Consider the following 25,741-nt stretch of genomic DNA (forward strand, 5'->3'; position numbering starts at 1 on the left):
ATTTTCAAGCAAATTTTTGCATGATGTTTAATGGTCAACTGAGCCTATTTAAACCTCATAATTCCAACCTTGTAAACACCAGGTGTAAACATTTGTCCTGGAAAGGGATGGGTGCCACTTGGCTGTATTTCCCCAAGGCACACCACAATGGCGTGCCTACAACCCGCGTGGTAAAGGAATTCAACGAACCAATAATATAGTAACATGTTATTTTAGAAATGCGTATCAAACTGGTTTACAACAAGATTATACATAGTAATCCGGGATGAATGCAACTAATGACGTGAAGACTATTAATTAATTTACACGATAGTAGTCCTTGTTTACTGGCCTAAAAATTGTAAGAACATCCATATAAAATCTATTTAGAGTATTTCGCAGCAACATTGAGCAAAAACAGAACATGAGTATAAATATTTTACAAGTTGTAGCTCGGGGCCACATGCTATAAAAAAAACAATTTACGGGGCTATCAGTAGATTCAAGAGAAGGGGAAAAAGAGAGAGAGAGGAAGAAGAAACTGGGGGAGAAGTGAAGCAGAACAGGGAGTAAGAGATGTATAGAGTAAGGAGAGTAGAAAAAAAGACAAACAGATTAAGAAAACAGAGTTGTAGAGAAAAGGAGAGTGAGTAAAGAGAGAAATGGGAAGGGAGAGACTAGAAAAAAAAAACAGTGGGGGAGGTAAAAATACAATACAAATTACTCTTCGAGTGGCACCTGGCTTTGGCGAAATCAAGTGGACATATTTAAAACTGCAGCTCATTTTTCTCCTGTGCTTCTCTCGGCATTCTCGTTTGCCTGATCAGGCCCGTGGTCCGCATGTTGGATCCCTGTGTTTTAGAAAAGTGTGCAATGATAATTGATTGACAAAACCCGAGTAATTTATACTTCTGCAGACCATGAAATAAATGGGTAAAAACATTCGAATAAGAATGTCTCCATCGCCAAACATCCGGGTTTCCTGTGACGTCAGGAGCCACGTCCATATGTAGGCGGAGTCAGCTGCTGCGCTTTTCCGGTTTGCTTCTCGTTGACATTAAAGCACCGACGACTCCCTTTTGTGCGCTTTTCTGAACTAACACAGCGAGCTAAGTAGCTCTTTCGGACCGAGACTTGGTCATGTCAGGAGTCCCTGGGCGCACCGGCGCCACGGAGCCGTGGGGAGGCTTCGACGACCGCCTCGTCCAGGTAAACTAGCATGCTGAAAGCTAGCTTAAGGAAAGTCCGTCGAGACGCTTCACTCAACTCGCACGGAATGCTATTACTTAAACAATATTTTAGGTGTAATGATGCCCTGGCTTACGACACTACTCTATTTATTTGATGAACTCACAGGTCAAAACAAGCCTAGCTCGCCTATCACTGACAAAAGTGGTCAATAAGACAGCTGCAGTACCAAATCTCTCCACAGAGTGTCGCGCTTGTGTTGACGTTTTTTTCGGAATTGATCGCAAACTTGTTAACTGAATTATACATTACTCTAAATGATCAACATAATAAAATGCATTAAAGAACTGGATAAGATAAAAATACAAATATTGAATAAATATTTACAAGTTAGTGTTTGTCGGCTGGCCCTAGTTTTAAGTGCATCAGAAAAATGATGCAATGAATAATAGCGCAAATACTTTACAATCAACATATTTACTTAATAAAAGTAGAGAAATAAAAACAATATACATATTTTAGACATTGGCAAGATATGTATTTGAAACATTTTTTCTGTTTGTGGGTTTGTTTTGGCTTTTTCATGTTTTGATGATCATAAAGTGCTCAAGGAGAATTTCTCCAGTGTATACACTTGATGGCGCTATTTACTATTTTTAATGCCAAATCCTCCCTAAAAAAACAATTGGAATTTGTGTCTGAATGCTGTCTCTCAGCTGGATTCGGGTCGTTAGAAAGCTGAAATGATGTCGAAAGTGAAGGGAAACTTTCTCAGATGTTGTTTGAGTTGGTCCAGGTTAGAAGAGTTTCAAAACTGCACCACTGTAGATTCCCTCTCTGCAAGTGAGCTTCATTTTTAAAGAAGCAATTGGACCAGGGAAATTATTTAAAACCATTGCTATCTCTTAAAAATTTCCGACCAAGCGTGTGCTCTTTAAACCCACCGCCCCAAATCTTTTCGGCATAGGGTGGCGGTGGCGCAGCCGTTATCGACATGGAGAACATGGACGATACTTCAGGCTCCAGTTTCGAGGACATGGGCGAGATGCATCAGCGCATGAAAGAGGAAGAGGAAGTTTCTGCTTTGGCGGCTGATGCTGACGATCCCGAAGGAGACTTTTTGGGCGTGAAGGGCCTCAAGGGCCAACTGGGCCGCCAGGTGGCTGACCAGGTGAGTCCCCTGTGTCAGTGGGCACGTTTACATGCAGGCAATATTGGAAATCCAATATTACCAGTATTCAGATTATGAAAAGACATGCACACGCAACCCAATAATCCAATTAAGGTCTTTGCCTGACTGCGAGTATTCCAATCTCACTGGTTGAGTCAGTACTTTTCCGATAGCTTGCATATATACGCATCTAAGTAATATTTGACTGTTATAAAGCAGGTAAGTGAAAACAAACATGGTACTCTTTATAGGGTTTGTTTAAATGCAGGCAATAATCTGATTGGAATCGGACTATTGCCAGTATTCCAATGGCATAAAGCAAAGTAAATGTACACAATAATCTGATAAAGGTCTTGGTCTGTCTGCGAGTATTCGGATTGTAAGAGGTAATCCCGGGGTTAATAACAAGCGGCTCTGGAGACGCATGCTGCTCTTTGCCGCTCACTGCCGCTTTTTCAAAATGTTGGATTATGGAAAACGTTTGCCAAGGAATATAGATATTTGCAGTAAATATATGTGCTATGTGTTGCCTTACTTATAAGGCTTATGTTAAGCTTTACATTTTTGCGGCTCCAGACACGTTTTTGGGGGGGTCGCCAGCCCCTGGGTTGTTCCTTTCGTTTTCCATTTACCCGTGCAAGTATACAAGTTTGAGCAATCAGATTGCTAGTGAGCATGCGCAGTTTCTCTCATTCAGCCTGTTTGTATGTCTAAATGCGCTATGGAAATTGTAGTACAGAGGCAAATCATACACATTAACTACGGCCTACTTATTACAAAAGTAATAGTTGATTTATCCATGATGGTTACATTTTGTTTTCTGCCCCGGTCGCAAAAATGCCACCGATGTATCAGTCTATTTCTAGTGGATGTCACAGTTGTATCCGTCTATGTATAGTGCAAGTCTTTTCTTTTGGCTAGCCACGTATAAGTACTTTTTGTAAACGCACAAAACTTTGCAATGGAGCTTACTTTTGGAGAAAAGTACTTTGTTGCATTTGCTGAGTGACATGAATGAAATCACCCTTTATTTAATGTCATAAGTTTAAATGCGGAAACGACGTGTATTTGCATCATTAAGTCTCTCCCATTTTGCCCATTTAATCGTAACACTCTGAAATGTCATGTATATAGGGTTATTCCTTTACCTTTAGGCTCGTAAATGATTCTTTTGGATTGCTCCAGAAATCCAATGTTCCGTTTCAAGTCATGTTTATTTGTATCGTCCTTAATCGCAAGGAGTCTCAAAGGGTTCCACAGACTATTGCAAACTACAGATTATTATGACACAATTCCCTGATCTAAGACCTACATGAGAGCATGGAAAAACTCAAAAACCTCAACATGGGGAAAATAAAGAAACCTTGAAGGGACCGCGCATGAGAGAATACAATTGTCTAAATTGTCATTGATATCAATGTTACGAAACATTGTATGCAATGAGATTAGACATGGCACTCCAGGGTAAATCTGTATTAAAATTGTCGAAGAAAAAAAAAGAACCATTATTGCCTGCACGTAAACCTCATCTGTGCTGCCTTTGTGCAGATGTGGCAAGCAGGAAAGCAGCAAGCGTCTCGGGCCTTCAATCTCTACGCCAACATCGACATCCTCAGGCCTTACTTTGACGTGGAACCCGCCCAAGTGCGCCGCAGGTTGATGGAGTCGCTCATTCCCGTCCGCATGATCAACTTCCCTCAGGTGCGTCCGTTTACCATCCCCTCAGTCCTTTTTTTTTGGGGCGGTGCAGTACTCTCACACCGTGATTTTTGTGATTTAGAAAATTGCAGGAGAGCTCTACGGACCTCTCATGCTGGTCTTCACCCTGGTTGCCATCTTATTGCAAGGCATGAAGACGTCTGGAACTGTCATTGTGAGGACACACAAACATGGGCACATGTCTAAATAGGGCGGCCAACAATGCATGTGATTTTCCAGAGAGAGGGCACCCTCATGGGAACAGCCATCGGGACCTGTTTCGGCTACTGGCTGGGCGCTTCTTCTTGGATGTTCGCGCTGGCCTATGTGCTAAACGCCCAGATAACCATGTTGCAGAGCCTCTCGCTACTGGTGAGAACTATCACGCCCACTCTGGCCACGCATCCTGTTTGCAGATGATACAACTTTATTTTGCGCTGGTAAAAATATTCACAATGTACTACGTACGAGTTAACGAGCATTACGAAGTGGTTTGATGCTATCATAGAATTATCTCACACAGATATGTCAAAACATATAAAGATAGTCTATTTGGGCCTTGTTCGATCCAGAACAAAGACTACAGACACTCAAGCTTGATTTACACATGCGGATGAGGTGGTATCAAACACTTACACTATTGTATTGTATTTATTTATTCAGCCAGTATAAACCATAAACATGATATATACAAGAAATCATTTGACACGCGAACACTCAATAATGATAAAATAATAGATTTAAAAGAATAGAGTAAAAAAGATATTGTAGTGTATAATACAAGGTAATTATATAGAATAGTTTAAAAAGAAAGAATATGTAAATAACAAGACTAGAGTAGAATAGGTCGGAGGAACGCCGTTGGTATAATAATACTATACACAATAACCTAAATCAATTCCCGTTGAACATACGGATAGCGGAAGGGTAAAAACTCTTTTTAAGACGTGAAGTCTTGCTCGCAATGGAGCGAAGACGGCGACCTTACGGCAGGTAATCAAAGTACCTGCGAGCAGGGTGACTGGGATCGTCTTTAATTTTAGTGTCTGTTTTCTAGTTAGTTCGACGTAGATACTTTGCAGGGACGGGAGGCCAGTACCTATTATTTCCTCTGCAGTCCTCACTACTGATTCCACCTTTGACAATTCTTTCTGATTGATGCGACCAAACCAAACTGTGATTGACCTAGTTAAAACGGATTCAATGATAGCACGATAAAAATTGACTAGAATGGATTGACGGACTCCGAATGATTTGAGTGGACGAAGGAAGTAGAGCCTTTGTCTGGCTGACTTTAGAATATCAGTAGCATTGACAGTCCATGTGAGGTCAGCTGACAAGTAAGTACCCAGAAACTTGAATGAATGGACCAGTTCCACCTCACTACCATTAATTGACAGTGGCACATGCGGGGGAGGCTTAGTGCGGAAATTTATTATCATCTCCTTATTTTTACCTACGTTCAATAACAGATTACTCTCATGACACTCAGGCCTGCTGGCCTTTTTACTTTGGTCAACAGACACTAATGCTTGATTTATTTTGTGAGAGGCGGGATCACACACTTACTCTGCAACGTCAAATAAACATACGCACACAATAGTTACAATAAAATAAAAATGCGGATAAGATCCTGTACGGCAACAAACTATTGTTTTCTATCTGAAATGACTGACAAGTCTCCCTTCCGGTTTTGTTTTGGGCCACTTTTATCAAGCACACGGGTCTGTCGCACCAGTAGTTTTTTTTTCTCTTTCTGTTTTCTCATCCTGACTCCCATCATACTCTTCCCGAGTCCCTTAAAGGTACAGCAATGCCAAGAAAGAAACTACATAGGCAAACCAGTAATGCTAAAGGATGAATGTCCAATTACAACATGGTCTCAGAAGAACTTTCAACCTAAAAATGACGCGCTTAAGAGTCTAGGAATTTTGTTTTTCCAAATCTGAAAATTCTCTAGCCATTCTGAAATATGAATTCCAAATTTGGTCGGACCTGCATTCTCTTTTTTTCTATTTTTTTTAAAGAAAAACATACTAACTGAGGCAGCCATTTGTCGTTTCAGGGCTACAGCCTGTTCGGTCCCTGCATGGTCCTCCTGATTAGCTACAATCTGCATGTTCACCTGCTTTTCTATGCCCTCTGGTTTCTGCTTGGAGGACTGTCCACCCTGCGGATGGTAAGGTTTCTTTTCCCCGCCGCCCCGCTTCTCTTAAGCTACAATTTTTTTTCCAAAGGTATCGGCGCTGTTGTCTCGCACGGTGGGCGCCACCGGCCGATTGCTTCTGTGCTCCAGCGTGTCGCTGCTGCACATGCTTTTCCTGCTCTACCTGCATTTCGCCTACCACAAGATGGTAGAAGGTAGGTGATGCACGGCACAAAGATGAGAACGAATAGGTAGAGGCGGCGGTTCAAAGCCCGTGTAGAGAAAATGGCTTTAACTTTTTTATTTGGATCCAAACTTGGATTTACTGGTGACCGGATCGGCCATTAGATGGGGCTGACGACCCCCCCGCGCCAAAATATTCCCTTTTTATTCTCTGTTGTATCACGAAGGAAGCAATCCTCTCAACATATTGTTTTTTGGCGTTAAATTATTGATTTTGCATTTTGTTAATATTGATTATGATTGATCAGTCCAGAGGTACAGTAGACACAAATGAATAATGCAACGTGGTTTGATTCTAAATCAGCTTCGACTTGTTTACAAGGCAAGAAAAAACAAATCAAAAGAAATGACAAAAGACATTGCTGACACAAGAACTCGCGGCATTAAAGAGGGGGGGTGGGAGATCCAGTAGCGGTTGAAAGTACTGCTCTACTGCAGTACTCGTTTCAAATGATCAGGAATTACTTCATAGCTTGTCAGAATGAAATATTTGCCCAAAAACACCAAAACGGTTTCTTATGGAATTTTTTTCTTGGGTTACCTTTGAAACAAAAGCCTCATATGGGGAAGGTAGGCCACATGGTCCATTATGGAAGCTGGATCTTTCTCCTCTTTTGGAATCCGATCTGGCGGACTTCCCAGCTGATACACCGGGAGAGAATGATGCATCGACCGTTTGGGCCTCGTGGTTGGCGTGTGCCAGGCTTCCTTGCCGCTGGGCCACGGCTCTGGGCTTCGGCTTTCTTTGTCCCCATTGTCCAATGGGGCAAAGGCCAGTTGGGTTCCTTCTTGACTTTCCTTCTTTTTTCGGCATAGTTTGAGGTTGAGAACGGCTAGGGGGAATTTGTGGCAGTGTAGTCCTCTACACCTGCTTTGTCCTTCTTTGTGCTTTCAGGCCTTCTGGACTCACTGGAAGGATCCGACGCGGCCGGCGTTTTGCGGGTGGCCCGGGACGTGGAAAGAGTGACGCTCAACACCTCGATTCCCGCCATCAGCTTGTGAAAATGCCCCCTCCTCCCTGATTTAGCCGTCCTCTCTTTCTGTTCTTACGTGACTTTGAAGCGACCACCTTTTGGACACGTGCTTGTGACGGACGAACACAGAACGTCACGGTCGAGAGACAAAGTAAAGGTTTGATCTGGTTAAAAGTTTTCGTTTTATAAGAGAGGATATCAAGACAAAGCCCGCTCCCTCCTATAACATCCTCATTTTTGTACACAACATGCATAGAACAGGAGGGGCAAGCTTTTTGAGTCGTGGGCTGTATTGGGTTAAATAATGGCAAATAGATAGAGATAGATAGATAGATACTTTATTCATCCCCGCAGGGAAAATGGGTCAGAATGAAAGAACTGATTGATTGATTCTTTTTGTATGCCAATACAGTCTCAAATCCAATACCGTGGCAATACATGTGGGAAGAACATGTAAGCCGATCTCTATTTTTCGGACATTTCTTAAAAATAATTCTTTTACACATTCCATTCAGGCAAAAATGACCCAAAAATGGAGATAAAGTGAGTGGCAGTGACCATTTGCGTTTATGAATAGACAAACATGCAGATATTTACAAGTGCATATTCTTTTTCTCTTTTAATCTACAAATAAACCATTTAATAGCATTGGTTTTGAAACATTGAGAATTAAAGCATAGTCATAATATATCCATTTTAAAAGCACAACATTTGATAGTATGCATTTCAAATGTAGAGTAAATAAGCCCAGCACAAAAATGACTACATGCCTCTTTTTTTCCATGCTATTTTTTTTTCTTTTTCACAAACAAAAACGGAACAATTCCAGTTCAAATAACTCAGAACTTTAAAATGGATGGAACGACGGCGTCCCCTTTTGGACAGTTCCCGGACGTACGAATTCGCCATGTATCATGATGAAATCTGTTAACATAAAGTATGGAATGTAATTAAACATCCAATGCAATGTATTGATAAAATATTGTTCTCACCGTACGTAATCATGTCAATTGGAGGGACATTATCTATTACAGAACATTGCGCAAATTTCTCACTTTTTTGGCTTTCTAACGAGGTTAGCAACTTCAAACACCGTCATCCGATACTGGTAGTGTCGTATATCTGAGACCACGCCCAAAGAGGCATGATCTGTTCAAGCGTCATTGGTCCATATAAAAGGAGTGGCTGAGCGATAGCTCTCTTTTTTTCCTGCCCGTCTCATCTCCTGATCTGCGGCCTTGATCAGCCCGTGGGCCATACGTTGCAACCATCTGGAGTGCGAGACCAAACCTCTCCACAATGACAAATAAGGTGGCGGCTTCTAATTTAACTCCATGTTTGCTGGTTCTTGGGAATGAGCGTTTCTTTCTGTACGAGGGAATCTCTGCAAATCGACGAGCATTGTAGCAGGAAACTTTATTTTTGTGCTAGTAGCTTCCAAACTTTTAGCGGTCAAAAACTCTCAGAATCTCCGGCGCTCTCCCCACTCCACCCCCTCTTTTTCTTTTCATTATTTATCAGTGTTAATAAATTGTGTCATTTCAATTGGCCAGATTTGTTGATTACATTTTTTGGGGTTAGTAATTCATATCAGAACTCCAAAGACTCAAAGTAGTAGCATAAGTTATTTTTTTAATCAGTGTAGGAATTTATAGCATCCTTCAAAGAAAAAAGATTTATGGTTGAGCATTAGCAACACCAAGAGGCAAATATGTTTACTGATTGCAGTAAAGAATATTTTTTTTCAATCCCAACAATTTTCAATGTAAAGCTAGAAAAATCCCTACACAAAACCCAAAATGATATGAAATATCTTGCTAAATGAAATAAATGAATGTTTAAAAAAATGCCTGACTCATGGGCTGTAGTTTGCCCACCCATGGCATCCAAAAAATACTATAATAATATTTACAAAGCTCATACAAATAATTGTACTTGTAATTCCTCATTTGTACAGTGTTCGATTGTTATTTGACATTATTACAAATAAAGAAATTAGGTTTTTGGATAATGTTGTAACTATGTCATTACCCAACTGGAATTATTAGAAATAGGGTTCAATCGGGCCACCTGAGAGAATAATTTTTACTCCTCACATGTTTTAAATTTGTGGTATAATATGTGGGATGTATCATCTTGTTATCACTGTAGTATCTTTGTTCTGCTGCCGCGTTGCACATGATAACAAAGCACATTATTCCTCTGCTTACTTTTGATTTTTTTTCAAGTAAAGAACATAATGTGTATGTTTTATTTAAATGTAGAATGGGAGTGTCAATCTCATTTAACCTGGGGGGCAATTGCTAGAAATCTCACAAGGGCCAGTCTACTAGATTGAAGAGAAAAAAAAGGATAGAAATGGGGGAAAGAGAAATGGTAGAGGGAGAGAAAAGGGTGAGAGAGAAAATGGAGAAAGAATAGTGGAGAGAAAAAAAGAGAGTGAGAAAAGGAAAAAGAAATGTCAAGTCAAGAGAGACGAAAAGGAAGAGGGAAAGAAAATGGTGGGAAAACAGAAAAAAGGGAGAGAAATGAAAAAGGAGAGGGAAAGAAGAGAGACTGAAAATGAAGAGCGAGAGGGAAAGAAAAATAGCAAGGAAGCTGCACCGGGCTTTGGTGACATCAAGTGGACATATTTAAAACGGCAGTTTATTTTTCTCTTGCACTTCTCGCAGCATTGTGTCGTGGGCGGGATTCGATATTCCGGCCCGCGGGCCGCACGTTCGACACCTGTGATCTACAACGTCAACGGAAGTTCCCGGACGCGGAGGGAGCCGCCAGATGGCGTTCCGGCCCTACCTGTACCGACGAAGAAGAAGAGGAGACCAAAAACGAGGCGCACACACACACTTGATGGCGATCACAATCTCTTTATATTTTTCCTCTAAAATCTCTTGCGGGGAATCAAACACGACATCCGATTCTACTCATTTATGTGTGTGAGTGCGAAGGTTTCGTAAAAATATCTTTTCAAGCCTTAACGGACCCCAAACCCCTATCACAGTTTCATGCCGTTATTTACAGGAAGTGACTTAAATGCGCGAGACTAGCAAAATTACAAAATAAAAGCCGACTTTATGCTTATTTACAATGCGAGCGACGGGCGCAGTTTTCAGGCCTCGGCGTCCCCCTCCTCCACGTTGTTGGACTTTCCTAGGGTCTTGATTTTGGCCAGGGTCTCCGCCAGGGTTTCCTTGACGCCTTTTTCCAGAAGCCATCCTTCGCTTTCGCATTCGGGGTTCTCGGGGTCGCTCATGGTCTCCAGGGCCGTGCTCAGGTACTTCAGACCCGCCATGTCCGCGCACTGCAGCAAAACAAAAGACATGCTAATGGATGCTCGCTAAGCTCCGAAGGGTACCTGAGTCCAAGGGGGTCCTTTTTGCGCGGACCCGACCACCAATATTATGGGATTCCAAAATTCCCTTCATGCAAAGACCACACCTACGCCCTTGGCTGAGACCTCCAAGATTAGATTCCAAGGGGCAGTGTATATTATTTGACCGCTACACCGCAGAGTGCAACCAAAAACGAGCGCTAAAAAGCAAAAGGAAGAACACAACCACAGGGATTGAAAGTAACCCAAAGACCATTTTGAAGAACAAGAAGAAAGTTATAAAAACAGAATGATAAAAATGGGAACCTGAATAAAAATAAATCAATGGACAAAGAAAAATGTTACAAAAATTTAAAAAAAAGATCATTGAAATGAATAGGGAGAAAAAGCAAGGGAAATGGGGGGGCAATGCAAAGAAAAGGAGAAAAAAGTAAAGAGATTAAAGGAAAAATTTTAAAAAGATGGGGGAATAAATGAAAGGAATAGGGAGAAAAAGCAAGGGGAAACAAGAAAATGGGGAGGGGGAGGACAATGCAAGAAAAAGAAAGGGAGAAAAAAAAGTAAAGAGATAAAAGGAAAAATTCAAAAGAGATGGGGAAATAAATGAAAGGAATAGGGAGAAAACGCAAGGGAAAAAAGAAAATGGCAGGAAAGAAAAGGAGAAAAAAGTAAAGAGAATAAAGGAACACAAGCAAAGATATAAGCAAAAAGGGGGGAAATGAAGAGAGGACAAAGGGAAAGAGCAAGACAAAGAAAAAAATGCAAGCAATGGAAGAAAAATGAAAAGAAAAAGACAAGAAACTCAAAAATAGAAAAATGAACAGAATAATAAAGAAAAAAACAAGAAAAATGAAGATAAAATAAAAAGGGGAAAATAAGAAATGAAGAACAAAATGATAAAAGACGAAGAAAGAAAAGGAAGAAAAAGCAAGAAAAATGAAGATAAAATAAAAAGGGAATATGACAAATTAAGAAAAGAACAAAATCAGAAAAGGCAAGAAGAAGAGAGAAAAGGAAGAAAAAGCAAGAAAAACATCAAATTAAAACAAGGGAAAAGAACAAAAGGTCTTTAAAAAAACGAATAAATAGCAAGACAAAAGAACATTGAAAAAAGAATTTAAAAGGTCAATTAGAAAAGACAGGTTTTTGGTGTGTCTGGTACCCGAAGCAGCAAGATGGCAGACTTTAGGTTGATGTAATAATAATAAAATAAATTGTCTTTTGGTTCATAATAGACAGCCATATTATTGTCATAAGAAACTATATTCACACAGGATTCATTTTCAGGGATTTTGAATGCCCTGTTGTGTCCTTTGTAGATATTATGGGTGGGCGGCCAAGAAGAGGGACTATTTTAATAGTTTTAGCCAAACATGACTGCATCATCTCCCTGTTCCTCGAACAAAGCGATCATTTTAAGAGAAAAGAAACGGGTCTAAGTTCAATCCAAATCTCATCATCTTGTCCTTCTCACCTCCAGCAGGACGGTGGCGATGACGAGCACGCCCACGCAAGTCATGAGGCCGCTGTAGTAGGAGAAGAGGGCCTCTCGGCAGCCCCGGGTCCATATGTTGAGCTCCTCGGTCCGGTGGTCGTAGTCGTAGTGTGCCGAATTGTTGGTGAGATGATGTTGGATGCAAGGACGAGGCGAGCCCGGGTTGCAACAACTAAACGGGACGCTGTCCATCAGGAACTTGCCCTCCACGTTGCTCATCACCCGGCTGCCAGGGGGAAAAAACACGTTGAATTTGGCGTCCTCTGCTGGCGGCTTCAGGTACTTCAGCTTTACGACACTAAAGCGATTTAGGGAACGCTGCGGCTTAATTTAGTCATAGTGAGTTCAAAACACTTTTTGAAGTTTTAGATTACTTTAGATAATAATTTAATAATAATAAAACTATGTTGTGTTCTTTAGCTGAAGAAACGCGTGAATCCGTCGATTATCGTTTTCGTCTATGGCGCATGCGCAAGAGCAGCAGCGAGAAACAAAGATATAGTAGCAAAAGCGAGATAATACACTCTATATTACAGTCAAATAGAAACCTCATCAGGAGTGAACAACAAAATTAAACTTTCTTACCTTTAGATACACATCCATTATATACACTGCCTCTCCTCACTGGGAAACTTTAGTTGTATTCACTAAAATGATTTCGTGTTCTTTACTTGCAAAAGCCGACTCTCGCCGGCAGGTACACGGACAAAGATATAATAGCAACAACAAGATGGTTCACACAACATATTCCAAAAACAAATCCTGGTTAATTTCCTTCCCCTGTATCTCTTAATCCGTAACTGGTAAACAGCGTCTGTGAGTATTAGACTATTGCTTTTATTCCGTTAAAAACACGTACTGATTATTTTTTTCAAATTTAAATATTTTTTACTACATTCTATCTAACTTTTTCATGGTAAATTCATAAAAACCAACAAAATGATGCGCATTTAATTTATTTTTAACCGTGCACTCTTAACAACATACCTATCTTAAAAACGCCTACCGATTTTCCAAGAAATCTACCGTATTGGGGTCTTTTGACTCAAAAGCTGCTGAATTTTGAAGCAAGACTGTCTTTGTAGATAAACCACCCAATGATCTCCTCAGACAAAAAACTAAGCAAATAATGAGCAGATATTCTCCACCAGTAGAACGAAAATATCTTTGTTTTGTTTTGGGTTTAATGTGGAAAAAGAAAATATTTAAAATAAGCTAAAGTAGGTGCAATTTGTTTTTATCTGCTTGTATTTGCAGTCTTAAACAGCTTCATCCCTTTGTCTTTTTTTATAGAATGAACAATTTTCAAGAGCATCACAGGCACTGTTCACAAATATGCTGGTCAGCCAATCAGAGACGTGGATTCTTTGAATTCTGGGATTTTTACCTTGAGCTGGCGGCAGTCTTTTATCTATGGTGCAAAAGGCATTTTGTGTGAGTGTGTTTTTATTATTTTTATTGAATATTTCTTAACCCCCAATGCACTGTGTGGGAATTATAGAGTGCAAAGTAACGAGGAAAAACATGACTGGACATTATTTTCACTATTTTGTATCACGGAGTCGAGTTTGAACCACCGGTGTTCCTCATGGCTCCTTACCGGAGCTCCTCTTTATCAGTTAAACAGGAGATCCTTTTGCATGGCTTTCCTGAGAAAAAAGGTAGGCCCCTTGCATGGCTGACTCCCTATTGGTGTGTGAGTGGGTGTGTGAACGGGTGTGAAGCACATTGTAAAGCGCTTTGCGAGGTCTTCATTGATTTGAAAAGCGCTATACGAATGCAAAACATTTACCATTCATCAAACCAAATAAATTGGTCATAATACTGTACAAACTCCATTATAGAAATATGAATCTACTGCCACTTTTTGACTATGTTATAACAATTTTAGTCAAATAATAGAAAAACGGAAACAATTATGAGTAATATATATTTTTTTGATTTTGTTTTTCTCACAGAGGAACCTTAAACGGTGCAATCGATCAAAATAACTGGTTGAGTATATTGTTCAACATCGTGAGCAGTTGATTCATAAACAGGGAAAAATAGAAATGTGCTGCCATTTTTACTGTCTTCTGACTTTTTTGTAAAATAAGAAAATTCAGCAAAATTATGCACAAAATGTTGATTAAATTAAGGTTTTTTTTTATACAATGCATACCTCCCAACACTACCGCTTCACCTTTTTGTCTCCTAAAAATTCCCCGTTTTAAAAATAACTATTTTTCAAACGTAAACAAAAAAAAATCTTAACTTGAGACGAGTGTTTTAGTCTACAGCTGCTTTATTTTGAAGAGCGACGAAACCAATGTTTGTGGAGAAACCACTCCAACCAACTCCTTCCATTATCTGCACCGCTTATCATCAGTAGGGTCACGGGGGTACTGGAGCCCATCCCAGCTATCTTCGGGCAGTGGGCAGGGCACACAGAGACAGACAACTCACTCACTCACTCATTCACACCTAGGGACAATTTGTACCGGCCAAAAAACCTGACATGCATGTTTTTGGAATGTGGGAGGAAACCCACGCAAGCACGGGGAGAACATGCAAACTCCACAGAGGAGTATTCGGTCCCATGACCTCAGGACTGTGCCGCTCATGCTCTAACCAATGCGCTGCCGTGCTGCTCTTCATTAGGATTCCTTTTTTTGTAAAAGTTCACCACTGCTGGCTTTAAATGGTAAATAGTCTGCCTATATATAGCGCTTTTCAAGTCAATGAAGACCTCCCAAAGTGCTTTACAATGTGCTTCACACTTACCCATTCACACACACACTCACACACCAATAGGGAGTCAGCCATGCAAGGTGCCTACCTGCTTATTTGAGGCATTAGGGATTCAGTGATCAAATCTAGAGCCTTTTCTCATGTTGTCTATAACCCTAGTGGCCAAGGACACTTCGACATATAACACGGAGGAGCCGGGAATCGAACCTGCGACCTCTTGATCCCAAGACGGGCGCTCTACCTCCTGAGCCGCCCTAATGCTGTTGTTTTTTGTTATTCAGGAGACAGATCGTATTTTGCCCATAAAATATCTATATCATCTGTCAAAAGGTTGGCATGTATGGTTATCAGGGTTGGGTAGGGTTACTTTAACTTGATTACTTTCAATGACTTTTGGATTACTTCAATACCAAATATGCCAATAAAAGACAAAAGAAACTAAATCCAAATAAAATGATGACTCGCAACATGTGGTAAGCTTTCTCTCCTGGCTTTGATCTCTTTGGATTTATTTTCATTTTGTTTCTGTGGCATTTGATGTTCGTTTTGCCGGAGATCAAAGAGATCAAAGCCAGGAGAGAACGCTTACCACGTGTTGTGAGTCATCATTTTATTCCTATTGAGTTTCTTTTGTCTTTTATGAGCATATTTGGTATTGGAGTAATCCAAAAGTACTGAAAGTAATCCAGTTAAAGTAACCCTACCCAACCCTGATGGTTATAATAATCCGGTCATTTAGTTCCAATTAATTTTGACTGACTGTCCTGGGTGGGCACAGTCAGTGCTGTCGCAGTAGAGCGCCTACAGCGCCCGGTGTTCCCAGGAGGTTTCCCATGCGAGCAGGGTTGAGTAGGGTTACTTTAACTGGATTACTTTCAATGACTTTTGGATTACTCCAATACCAAATATGCTAATAAAAGACAAAAGAAACTAAATAGGAATAAAATGACTAAATTTTGTGCAGGCTTGGGGAGTAACGGAATACATGGAGCGGCAAAAAGCTGTTTGGATTTATTTTCATTTGTTTCTGTGGCATTTGATGTTCGTTTTGCCGGAGATCAAAGAGATCAAAGCCAGGAGAGAAAGCTTACCACGTGTTGTGAGTCATCATTTTATTCATATTGAGTTTCTTTTGTCTTTTATCAGCATGTTTGGTAGTGGAGTAATCCAAAAGTCATTGAAAGTAATCCAGTTAAAGTAACCCTACCCAACCCTGCATGCGAGTACTAACCGACCCCGACCCCTCTTAGCTTCTGGCGATCGGGCCTTTTCGGGGTCTACGGACGCAAGCAGTTTCTATCTCATTTTAGAAAGTGATTTCTCTCGCGTTCTTTCCGGAAGTGACGTGAGAGCGAGTCCAAAATCGTGCCAGGGCACGTCGGGACGTCATTGACCTTGTCATGTCGGAAAAGATCAAGATTAACGACTTAAAGGAACTCTCTCCCTGTAATCCGACTTCATCCTGCGGTGACCTGATTGTTCTTAGCGCGGCCTTTTTTCCTATTTGTGGTGACGGGATATTTACCGTATTTATCGCTGTAAAACGCGCACTCGTTTGCAACGTGTATCACCCTAACCCTAATCTTTGATAACCGTTGGTCCCTGGTACTGTGAAAATCGTGGTATACATATATATATATATTTATACCTGAGCCATATCCCCCTAGTGGGAGATGGCTAGAGTCATTTCTGACTCTTTTTGGGAGATTGATTTAGAGGAGGGGATTCCCAGCCCCCTCGGTCAACCCAACTGCTGTGTTGGGAGTCGTTAGGTGAGCAAACCCCCCAATTCCAACCCCTAATGCTGAACGCCAAGCAGGAAGGCAACGGGTACCAATGTTTAAGTCTTAGGTGTGACTCGGCCGAGGCTTGGACCAAAACCTCCCAGTCTCGGGGCAGGCGCCCTACCCCCAAGGCCACCGAGCTGGTAAAATCGTGGTATAATGATGTAAAATGCCTTTTCCCATGTTATCTATATCAGTGGTACCCTACCGTATCTGTGTCACTGACCAGATTCTGGAGGCCCGGCACAAAAATAACATAACAACAATAATAATCCTAACTCCGCTATGTAATTACTAGATCACTAAGGATGTAGATGACATAGGAAAAGGTATTAGGTTCTATTCCATTATCACACTGTTTATAATCATGGTACCATCCTGAGAGATATAAATAAACAAGAACTCTTTGGTTTATCTGATGATGAATCAAACTATTTCCTGTGGTGTGTTTTGGGAAAGTACAGCCAGGTGGCGCCCAACAAATGTTTCCACCATTGTGTTCAGTTTTATGATTTTTAACTGATAATGAGATCAAATCTAGAGCCTTTTCTCATGTTGTCTATAACCCTAGTGGTCAGAATCAGTACTCTCACTGCCGTGATCTGGGTTCGATTCCCGTTGTCTCCGATGTTTTGTGATCTTGGTCAGTGATTTGTTTTTTCAATTGATCAATCATTGCACAAATACAGTAATATACTACCGTAAATCTTGGTGTATGAGGCGCACCCGCATTTTGAGTTGTTTTGTGGGTAAAAAAAAAATCAAAAAGAAGGGAAGTTAGATTTTTGCGTGGCCTGGTACCCAACGACCCATGACCCGGTACTGGTCTGCGGCCCCATGATTACTGACCACCTGTTTGTATCCCCGGTGGTCTAGTGGTTAGGATCCAGCACTCTCTCTCTGCCGTGACCCAGGTTCTATTCTTGTCGCGTTCGACGTCGGCGATACTTTTGGACCGATCAATCGTTTCCCGATTACGGCTATCGTAAACTATCGTACCCAAACTCGGGAGTTTTCGTTGCACCGGGACTCACTCTTTGATCTCGCCGTTGCTCATGTCCAGGTAGCGGTTGCTGATCCACTGGACCTCGAACCAGTCCCGGTAGTTGACGTTGCCGCAGCAACGGAACTCGATCTGGGTCAGGTCCAGGGTCCGCTTCATGTAGCATCGGCCGGGAGTGTCGGTGTCCTTGTAGAAGCGGATGCTGTTTTTCAAGCCCTGCGACAGCGCCAGGTAGACGGCGAACTGCATGAGGAAGCAGAGCAGCGCCAACAGTACCAGAAAGACGTTGAAGGCCACGCAGACCAGCAGGAAGCGCTTGAGGGAGGGCTTCCACTTGGCGTACTTGATCGGGTCTAGAGAGTCGTGGCAGACTTTGCCCCCGAAGGCGTTGAGGGCGGCGGCCAGCAGCCCCGCCGCGATCAACGCGTTGGGCACCAAATGACTCTCCTTCTCGTCCATCAACTCGCTTCGTTTGCGGAGCTCCACCTTGAAGTAAACCCCCAGGCTCAGGAGCACCACGCCCGCCAGGACCGAGACCCAGTACAGGATCCACAGACCTTGGGCTAGCTTCACCCGCTTCTGCAGGTCGAACTTGACCGGCATGAAAGGCATCTCGAGCTCGGGACGTCAAACCTCGCCGCTGGGAATCGAACGGATTTCCGTGTCCGTCAGGCCAGGCCGCGGTGGCGGGGGGCCGGGTGGGCTCCCATCGCACCGGTGGTTGGGCGCAAGAGTATCGGCGCCGCTTCTCGGGGTGCGTTCGCTAAGGGAAAAATGGCTCTCGACGGCTCCTAAGCCCCTTGGAGCCAATTAGCTGAGCCCATAAGCGGCCTTACTTAGGTTAATTAGGGGCAGGGCTGGGAAACATCACGTGGACATCCACCCACTGTTGCTGACGCCTGTCCTCTTATCTTCATTCTTTTGTCCTTAACCTGGGAAAACATCTGCTGGTGGACATCCGTAGAATAGAATTTTTGGTCATTGTAAAAGCGTCGAAAACTGCAGTCCCGGATCATTCTCCAGGCCTCGGGGGTAGAAGAAGAACCGAGCCAAGAACTGGGCAGGGACCGTCAACAGTGGAGAAAGCCGTCCAGAGCCGCGTCCTCATTGGTGGGATCCGTGAACAAGTGAAATGCATAACAGACTTAAAAAGTGGGGCAAAAACATAGATACAATACCACAGTGATGGGTTATAGTGTAAAAAATCGGTGATATTAAGTAAACATTTAAAAACGGAATCATTCCAACCATTCCACCCTGAGAAAGCCCGATTTCAGTGTGTTAAGACAGTTTGGCCTGGTCAGTATTCAGACGGGAGACTGCCAGCAAATACCAGGTACTGTAAATAGGTCACTTGGTGCACACTCTACTGCAACAACACTGACTGTACCCCCCTCCCCAAGTGTAGATCATGGACAATTCATCACATCCACTACCCGCCATCATCTCCAAACAGAAGAGCAGCTTCAGCGACAGACTGCTGTCACAGTCTTGTTTCACGGACCGACTGAGGAGATCATTTCTTCCTCATGCCATGAGGCTCTTTAACTCCACCCAGGGGAGTAAAAGCCCACATGAAACCCCACCCCCACGTTTGCATATTACCCTATTTTTATTACAGTGTGTATTTTCCGTAGCACTATTTAAATACTCTAGATCAACACGTTATATTGGGTATTTTTGTATTCTATATCTTTTATTTTATTATTTTATTTTCCAACACAAGGATACGGCTGGAAGTGTAAATTACCCTACGAGGATGAATAAAGTATCTATCTATCTATATCTATCTAGACATCTTTCTATCTAGACATCTATCATCTATCTAGATATCTATCTATCTAGACATCTATATCTATCTAGACATCTATCTAGATAGACATCTATCTAGATATCTTTCTATCTAGACATCTATCTATCCAGACATCTATATCTATTTAGACATCTATCCATCTATCAAGACATTTATTCAGACAACTATGTAGACATCTATCTATCTAGACATCTATATCTATCTAGACATGTATCCAACTATCTAGATGTCTATTTATCTAGACATCTATCTATCTATCTAGACATCTATCTATCTATCTAGACATCTATCTATCTCTATCTATCTATCTATCTATCTATGTAGACATCTATCCAGACATCTATCTATCTAGACACCTATCTATCCATCTATATATATCTATCTGTCTAGACACCTATCTATCTCTATCCATCTATATCTATCTAAATGTATCTATCTCTAACTATCTAGTCGGTGGAAATGTATTTTCCTACAAGACCAAAAAAGTTTCATTATTAGATTGTCATTATTGCACATTCTCTTCTAACAATTTGAAAGAATTGAGGGTGATGATGGGCTTAGTGTCGAATCTGTTTTTCAATCGATGAGTTCTAGACTCGATGGTCCTAAATCATCCACTCAACTGAGGGCAACCGTTCAAACAAGTCTTCTTAAACATGTTCCGATCTTGCTCGACGCAGCGAGATCTGTACAGTTCAAGTGTGGATTTTTGGTTACGGTTATAGTTTTGGTCGGAGTTCGGGTTAGGCTTTAAATCTATCACCTGGTAATCAACTGGTAAGCAGTTTGATTTCTGTCTATAATACTGTAGGTTAGATGTTAGTCTGTTAGTGTGGGAGCTAGGGTATTGGCTTTTATGGTTTCGGTTAGAACTGTGCTTAGGGTTAGTGTTTTGCTCTTGTTTGGAAGGAGTATTGGTAGTTCAACTGGTGCAATGCCTGAAATGCATTTAAAGATTTGTGAATTGGATCCTCAGTCAAACTGGTATAAGTTTTGGGTTTAGGGTTTTGGTTGGAGCATGGTTTATCTTTTTGGTTGGAGATAGGGTTTGGGTTTTTGCTTTAAGGTTGGAGCCTTAATAATTCAGTTAACCTTAGAGTAAGGGTTTTGGTTGGCATCTGAAACAGTACTGCTAGCTTAAATGCTAAGATACTTGCGTCACACTCACTTTGTCGTGGGTTTGGTGATTTGATTGGAGTCCGGGTTAGGGTTTCGGTTTTGTCAACAGAAACCTTCATCTTAGAATTAGTACTGCCTGGACTTGAGATCAAACACAGAACCCTCTATGTATAATACAAGCATCTCAGCAGTTAGCTGTTGTTATTTGTAACCCAAATTCTGGCGCCAACGAAAACCGAAGCTCTAGAAACCATAGCGCTCGACGTTTCTAGCAGCACTGGTAGCACAACAGGTAAAATGTTTGGATTAGAGTCACGGAGTTATGGGTTCGAATCCTAGTCAAGGCAGAACAGATTCCAGGAATAGCGTTTTGGTTTTGCAGCTAGAGTTACAGCTTTGGTTGCTCCAACAAAAACCCTGGTTTTAGAATCCATATGACCATGACTGGGATTTGAACTCAGATCCTACTGACCATAAAGCAGCTGTTTTACCAGATTAGCTACCAATGCCTAACCTTGGCTATAACTCTAACCCTCTAGTGTGCGAGGGTTATGCGTCTGGGTGATGATAGGGTTAGAAGCCTGGTCATTATTTATATATCTCCTGGTAGCTCAGGTAGTAAAATATCTGAATTGTGCCCACTGGGCTGTGGGTTCAATTCCTGGTTGGGTCAATATGAATACTAGGATTTTGTTTGGAGCTCTGGTCAGGGTTTTGGTTATTCCAAAAAGAACCCTAATCGGGAATATATTGTCCTTCCTTGTTCGGAATGGAACCCAGAACCCTCGGAATGAAACACTAGCATCTTACCATTTGAGCTACCAATGCTTCTTCTGATACTGGCCAAAATTCTAACTCTTAATCTTAACCTTGGGCCCATAAACCTAGAGTTTTTATTGGCTTTCCTTGGGATCTAACCCGCAACCCTATATACAGAAATCAGTCAATTTGCCACCTGGCGTACTGGTGGAGTAGCTAAAACCTAACCAGATCTCCCACTTAAACCATTACCTTTGCTCCAACACTAGACTCTACCTACCATTTTCATACCTGATCAAAATTCATGCAACCAGATAAAAAATGATTGTATGGCTTGATTAATTACAATGCTAATACAATCTCTATATTATTTGGTGTGCCAAATCAGAATCCTTGGCCTCACTATCGCCCTCTGTCATGAGGCATGAGAATTGCTTACTCTGCATCTGCCAACACTCAGCACAGTAATACATACTAAAAATGAGAACACTGAATGAATGTAACCCGTTTATATCATTTTAATATATTTCTATGACAAGTGAGGCACAACTTTACCCGCCTCCCCTGACTGCACATCTCTGATATAGTTAGTTCAATTATTATTAATAGTTTATAATGTAGCTTTAAAAGGTTTTCTTTCTCTTGCTTTTCTTCTTTGTTTTTCTGGTTTCTTTCTTCGTTTTCTCTTATTTTGTTTTTTCCCAAAGCTTTTTACTTTTTGTTGCCTTATCTTTTTTATTTTTTCTTCATACAAACAAACATGACTTGATCTCCTTTATAGCTTTTGATTTTTCCCCTTTTCCTGGCTTTCTCTTTTTTCTTTCTTTTCCCTTATTCTTATCTTCTTTTTCATTAACCTTTTTGTTTCTTTTTTCCAGGTTTTTACTCTCTTTTTTTAAATGTAGTTTTAGTCATTTTTTTGTTTGACTTTTTAAAAAAGAAATCCCTAAAATGCGCTCACCATTACAGACGGTTTCCTTTGGGTGGGCAGAGCGTGTCCCTGCCCAACGTAACGCCCCTGTGTAGTGCTAAAACACCTTGCTTTTACTCTTGCGTCTTTGTTCGCACTTTTGCTGCTCTGCGCATGCGCCGTAGAAAGAGAAGCACTCATCCAAGACGTTTTTGGTTCTTTCGTAAAAAACGATAGTTCACCGTAAAATGTAGATTTAGTATCAGGAATGTTTTTAAAATACGTTTTAGAAAGTAAAAATAAATATGATAATAATACTCCTGTTATCGTGTGTTCTTGAATAAAATACCAAAGTGGGCCGCCCAGCATGGTGCTCCCCTCGACAGCGCATGCGCAACACAGCAGCACTGCCAACAGATACAAAAACGAGATTATTAACTCTAAATATATTACACTAAAGTATAAACGTTATCGGAAGGGACGAGTTCGTTACTTTTTTATTTCTATAATTGTTCCAAGGAAATATTATATGGTGTTTTTAACTAAACGAATGCAAAAGATTATAGCGCTACTATAAAGCGGAAATGGAGATATAATAGTAACGTCAAGATGATTCGTTCCAGTTTCAGCAAAGCGTTTATAGTCCGTGTGGGTTTCTAGCTTTTCGTTTCAGTAAAGTAATCCAACCTAGTTTTGATTTACATCCCGTTTTATTGACCAACGTTGAATGGAATATAAAAGTTACAGGGAGTAAGGAGACAATAACACCTTTTAACGTTCTATTTTTCATTTAAAAAAATGTTCATTCGAATACGTAGGAAAGTAGACCGTGCTTCTCTTTACAGCAGTAGCCAAACGAAGATATAATCGTTAAAACAAGATGACTCACTCCACATATTTTGCGTAAGTACAAACCATACCGTGAGTACGGTGATGAGACGAAACACTATTACCTTTTAGATTTTAAAATGAAAGATTATTCAAAACGTTTACTTTAATAAATATTATAGTAGTCTGTGTTTCTAAAAACAAGATAACCCAATCCACATGTTACAGTCAGTTGTCGCTTGCAGATGACACTGCTTTGGTGGCTTACTCTGCAGCAGGACTGAGTGCTTTGGTAGTGAAGTTTGTGCGAGAGAAGAAAACTTAAGGTGAATGGAGCCAAGAGTAAGGTAATGAGACATTCAAGAGGTGGTAAGGTAGGTGGATTCGAGATTTTGTTTAAAGGTATAAAGGAGGTAGATAGTTTTAAGTATTGTTGTAGAAAACAAACTTGCATTTGTAGAATAGATTTGAATACATTTAGAAAGAAATGTAGAAAGACTTGCTTACAGTTGGGAGAAATGTTGCTTACATCTCGGGAAGGTCTCGGCGGACGAATTAGTATGAACAATCCTCCTCAAGGGAGGACAAGAGAAAACGGCAAAGGGCAAGGTGACATAAACTGGCATAAACTTAAAAACACTTCCAAATAAGGACGGAACCCTGGGCATGAAAAGGCACGGGGCCAAACAGGGTACACGTGCTATGTTGAAAACTATAAAGACACATGCATATCTTTGATTCGCTGAGTTTCTTGTTGAAGTTGTGTATCAATAAAAAAGAACTCCCTCATACATCATTTTGATTCCTGCATCTTCTTTGAACGCGTATGAGACGATTCAACAAATTGGTCTTATCTTCAGTATTTGGGTTGATATGTAGCATCAGAGGGTGGGTGAAGGATGCCAGGCAATTGAGTGTGCTGAGCGGATTGTTAAATGTCCAGATCTGTGAATGGATGCAAAGTGAAATGAAGGCGTGGTGGTACCTACAGGGATGTACGAGGTGACACTTTTGAGAGTAAATAGGCATACAGTAATAAATTTAATGTCTTTGAAATGAGATGTTTGTCAAGTCATGTTTATTTGTGACGCCCTTAATCACAAAGAGTCTTAGAGGGCTACACAGACAACAGACTATTGCAAACTACAGACTATTATACCATCCCCTGATCTAAAACCAACATGAGGGCAAGGAAAAACTCAAAACCTCAACATGAGGTAAATGAAGAAACCTTGAGAAGGGACCGCACGTGAGGTCATCCCCCCTTCCAAGGATAACCAGGCTGCAATGGATGTTGCAATAACAAATACTACACAGACTCTGTCCGATATCCTGTTTGGTATCGATCCCATCCGTCTCGTCCTGTCTGATACCTTACTACAATCTCCACTATCGGGTATCATTCCCGTCTATCTCGTACTGTCTGATATCGGTCTCCAGTGTCTGGTATCGTTCCTGTCTATCTCATCCTGTTTGATGTCGGACTCGTCTCCAGTTTCTTGTATCGATCCCGTCTGTCTCGCCCTGTCTGATACTTTACTACAATCTTCGGTATGGGGTATCGTCCCCGTCTATCTCGTCCTGTTTGATATCGAACTCCTGTCTCCAGTGTCTGGTATCGATCCCGTCTGTCTCGCCCTGTCTGGTACCTTACTACAATCTTCAGTATCGGGTATCGTCCCCGTCTATCTCGTCCTGTTTGATATCGAACTCCTGTCTCCAGTGTCTGTTATCGATCCCGTCTGTCTCATCCTGTCTGATATCTGTCTCCAGTCTCCTGTATCTGATATCAACCTGTCTGTCCCGTTCTGTCCGGTATCTTCTCATGTATCTGGTATACATCGACCACATCTGTCCAGTATCTCTCTTCGTGTAACTGGTATCGATCTCTCGGCCTCTGGCTTCCTGTTCCACGTAAGGAGAACTGATGTGGTGAGAGAGCTTGTGAGATGGTTTGAACACATGGAAAGAATGAAGGCCGTTTGACTAAAAAGTGTGTGAATGAGAGGAAGGTTTAAATATAGCTGGGGTGAGACATGCTCTAGATGTGAAGTGGGTTATTTTAATGGATGCAAGAGTGTGTGTAGGATAGTTGAGAATGACTGATGGACGCATATGATGCAGAGGGGGTAAACCAGTGTATGGTGTCAAGTCTCGCTGTGTCATGCAACCCTTCATCAGTAAAAACTAAGGGTTCTTGACTATAACCATCTCCCAGGAGGAGGATATGGCTTTGATATACAAACAGATAAAGATGGATTAGATTAGATCGATAGATATATGTTACAGTAAAGTACAAACCTTATCCGGTGTAATAAAGTATAGAAAAACATTCAGACTGAGAATAATTACCTGTTATTAGCTCCATTTCTCGGAATTCCTTTTCTTCATTTGGGTCTTGGAACAGGTGAAATAAGGACTGAAAACAATGACCTGGGAGTTTCATAATCGAATTGATGGCTGATGCAGAACACGTTACAGCCACCAGGTGGCGCACTCAGTTTTTCCTACTTACCAACCGATTACAGAGGGATCCGAAATAGTGATGGGAATTCGCTCTCTTTTTAGAG

General features: G+C 41.3%; 2 protein-coding genes across 3 annotated transcripts; one reads left to right on the forward strand and one right to left on the reverse strand.

Moving 5' to 3' along the window:
* Window positions 1-978: 978 nt before the first annotated feature.
* Window positions 979-8,944, forward strand: yipf3 (Yip1 domain family, member 3). Its single transcript, XM_088351460.1, has 8 exons — window positions 979-1,188; window positions 2,135-2,338; window positions 3,887-4,039; window positions 4,119-4,211; window positions 4,277-4,408; window positions 6,102-6,215; window positions 6,274-6,397; window positions 7,321-8,944. The coding sequence occupies exons 1-8, from the start codon at window positions 1,120-1,122 to the stop codon at window positions 7,425-7,427; spliced, it is 996 nt and encodes a 331-aa protein (XP_088207586.1). The 5' UTR covers window positions 979-1,119; the 3' UTR covers window positions 7,428-8,944.
* prph2b (peripherin 2b (retinal degeneration, slow)) lies at window positions 7,722-19,136 on the reverse strand. Of its 2 annotated transcripts, XM_088351459.1 has the most exons (4): window positions 17,774-19,136; window positions 12,205-12,451; window positions 10,486-10,700; window positions 7,722-8,323 (listed from the first exon to the last, which is right to left on the reverse strand). In XM_088351459.1, exons 1-3 carry the CDS (start codon window positions 18,352-18,354, stop codon window positions 10,509-10,511), a joined length of 1,020 nt encoding a protein of 339 aa, XP_088207585.1. In that variant the 5' UTR covers window positions 18,355-19,136; the 3' UTR covers window positions 7,722-8,323; window positions 10,486-10,508. The 2 variants fall into 2 exon arrangements, with proteins under 2 accessions (XP_088207585.1, XP_088207584.1); XM_088351458.1 differs by lacking the exon at window positions 7,722-8,323 and having other exon boundaries at window positions 10,247-10,700; window positions 17,774-19,131.
* Window positions 19,137-25,741: the final 6,605 nt, after the last annotated feature.

This window comes from Urocampus carinirostris, chromosome 13 (genome assembly GCF_059441175.1).
Source record: "Urocampus carinirostris isolate Australia breed hairy pipefish chromosome 13, RoL_Ucar_1.0, whole genome shotgun sequence".
Lineage (NCBI taxonomy): Eukaryota > Metazoa > Chordata > Actinopteri > Syngnathiformes > Syngnathidae > Urocampus > Urocampus carinirostris.

Excerpts from the sequence above, each read along its gene's own strand:
- yipf3 (XM_088351460.1), top strand. The coding sequence starts at position 1,120 with ATGTCAGGAGTCCCTGGGCGCACCGGCGCCACGGAGCCGTGGGGAGGC. Across the intron at positions 6,216-6,273 it reads GACTGTCCACCCTGCGGATG|GTATCGGCGCTGTTGTCTCG; the intron begins GTAAGGTTTCTT and ends TTTTTTCCAAAG. Across the intron at positions 6,398-7,320 it reads CTACCACAAGATGGTAGAAG|GCCTTCTGGACTCACTGGAA; the intron begins GTAGGTGATGCA and ends TTGTGCTTTCAG.
- prph2b (XM_088351459.1), bottom strand. The coding sequence starts at position 18,354 with ATGCCTTTCATGCCGGTCAAGTTCGACCTGCAGAAGCGGGTGAAGCTA. Across the intron at positions 12,452-17,773 it reads AGCAACGGCGAGATCAAAGA|CCGGGTGATGAGCAACGTGG; the intron begins GTGAGTCCCGGT and ends TCCCCCTGGCAG. Across the intron at positions 10,701-12,204 it reads TCGCCACCGTCCTGCTGGAG|TGCGCGGACATGGCGGGTCT; the intron begins GTGAGAAGGACA and ends GTTTTGCTGCAG.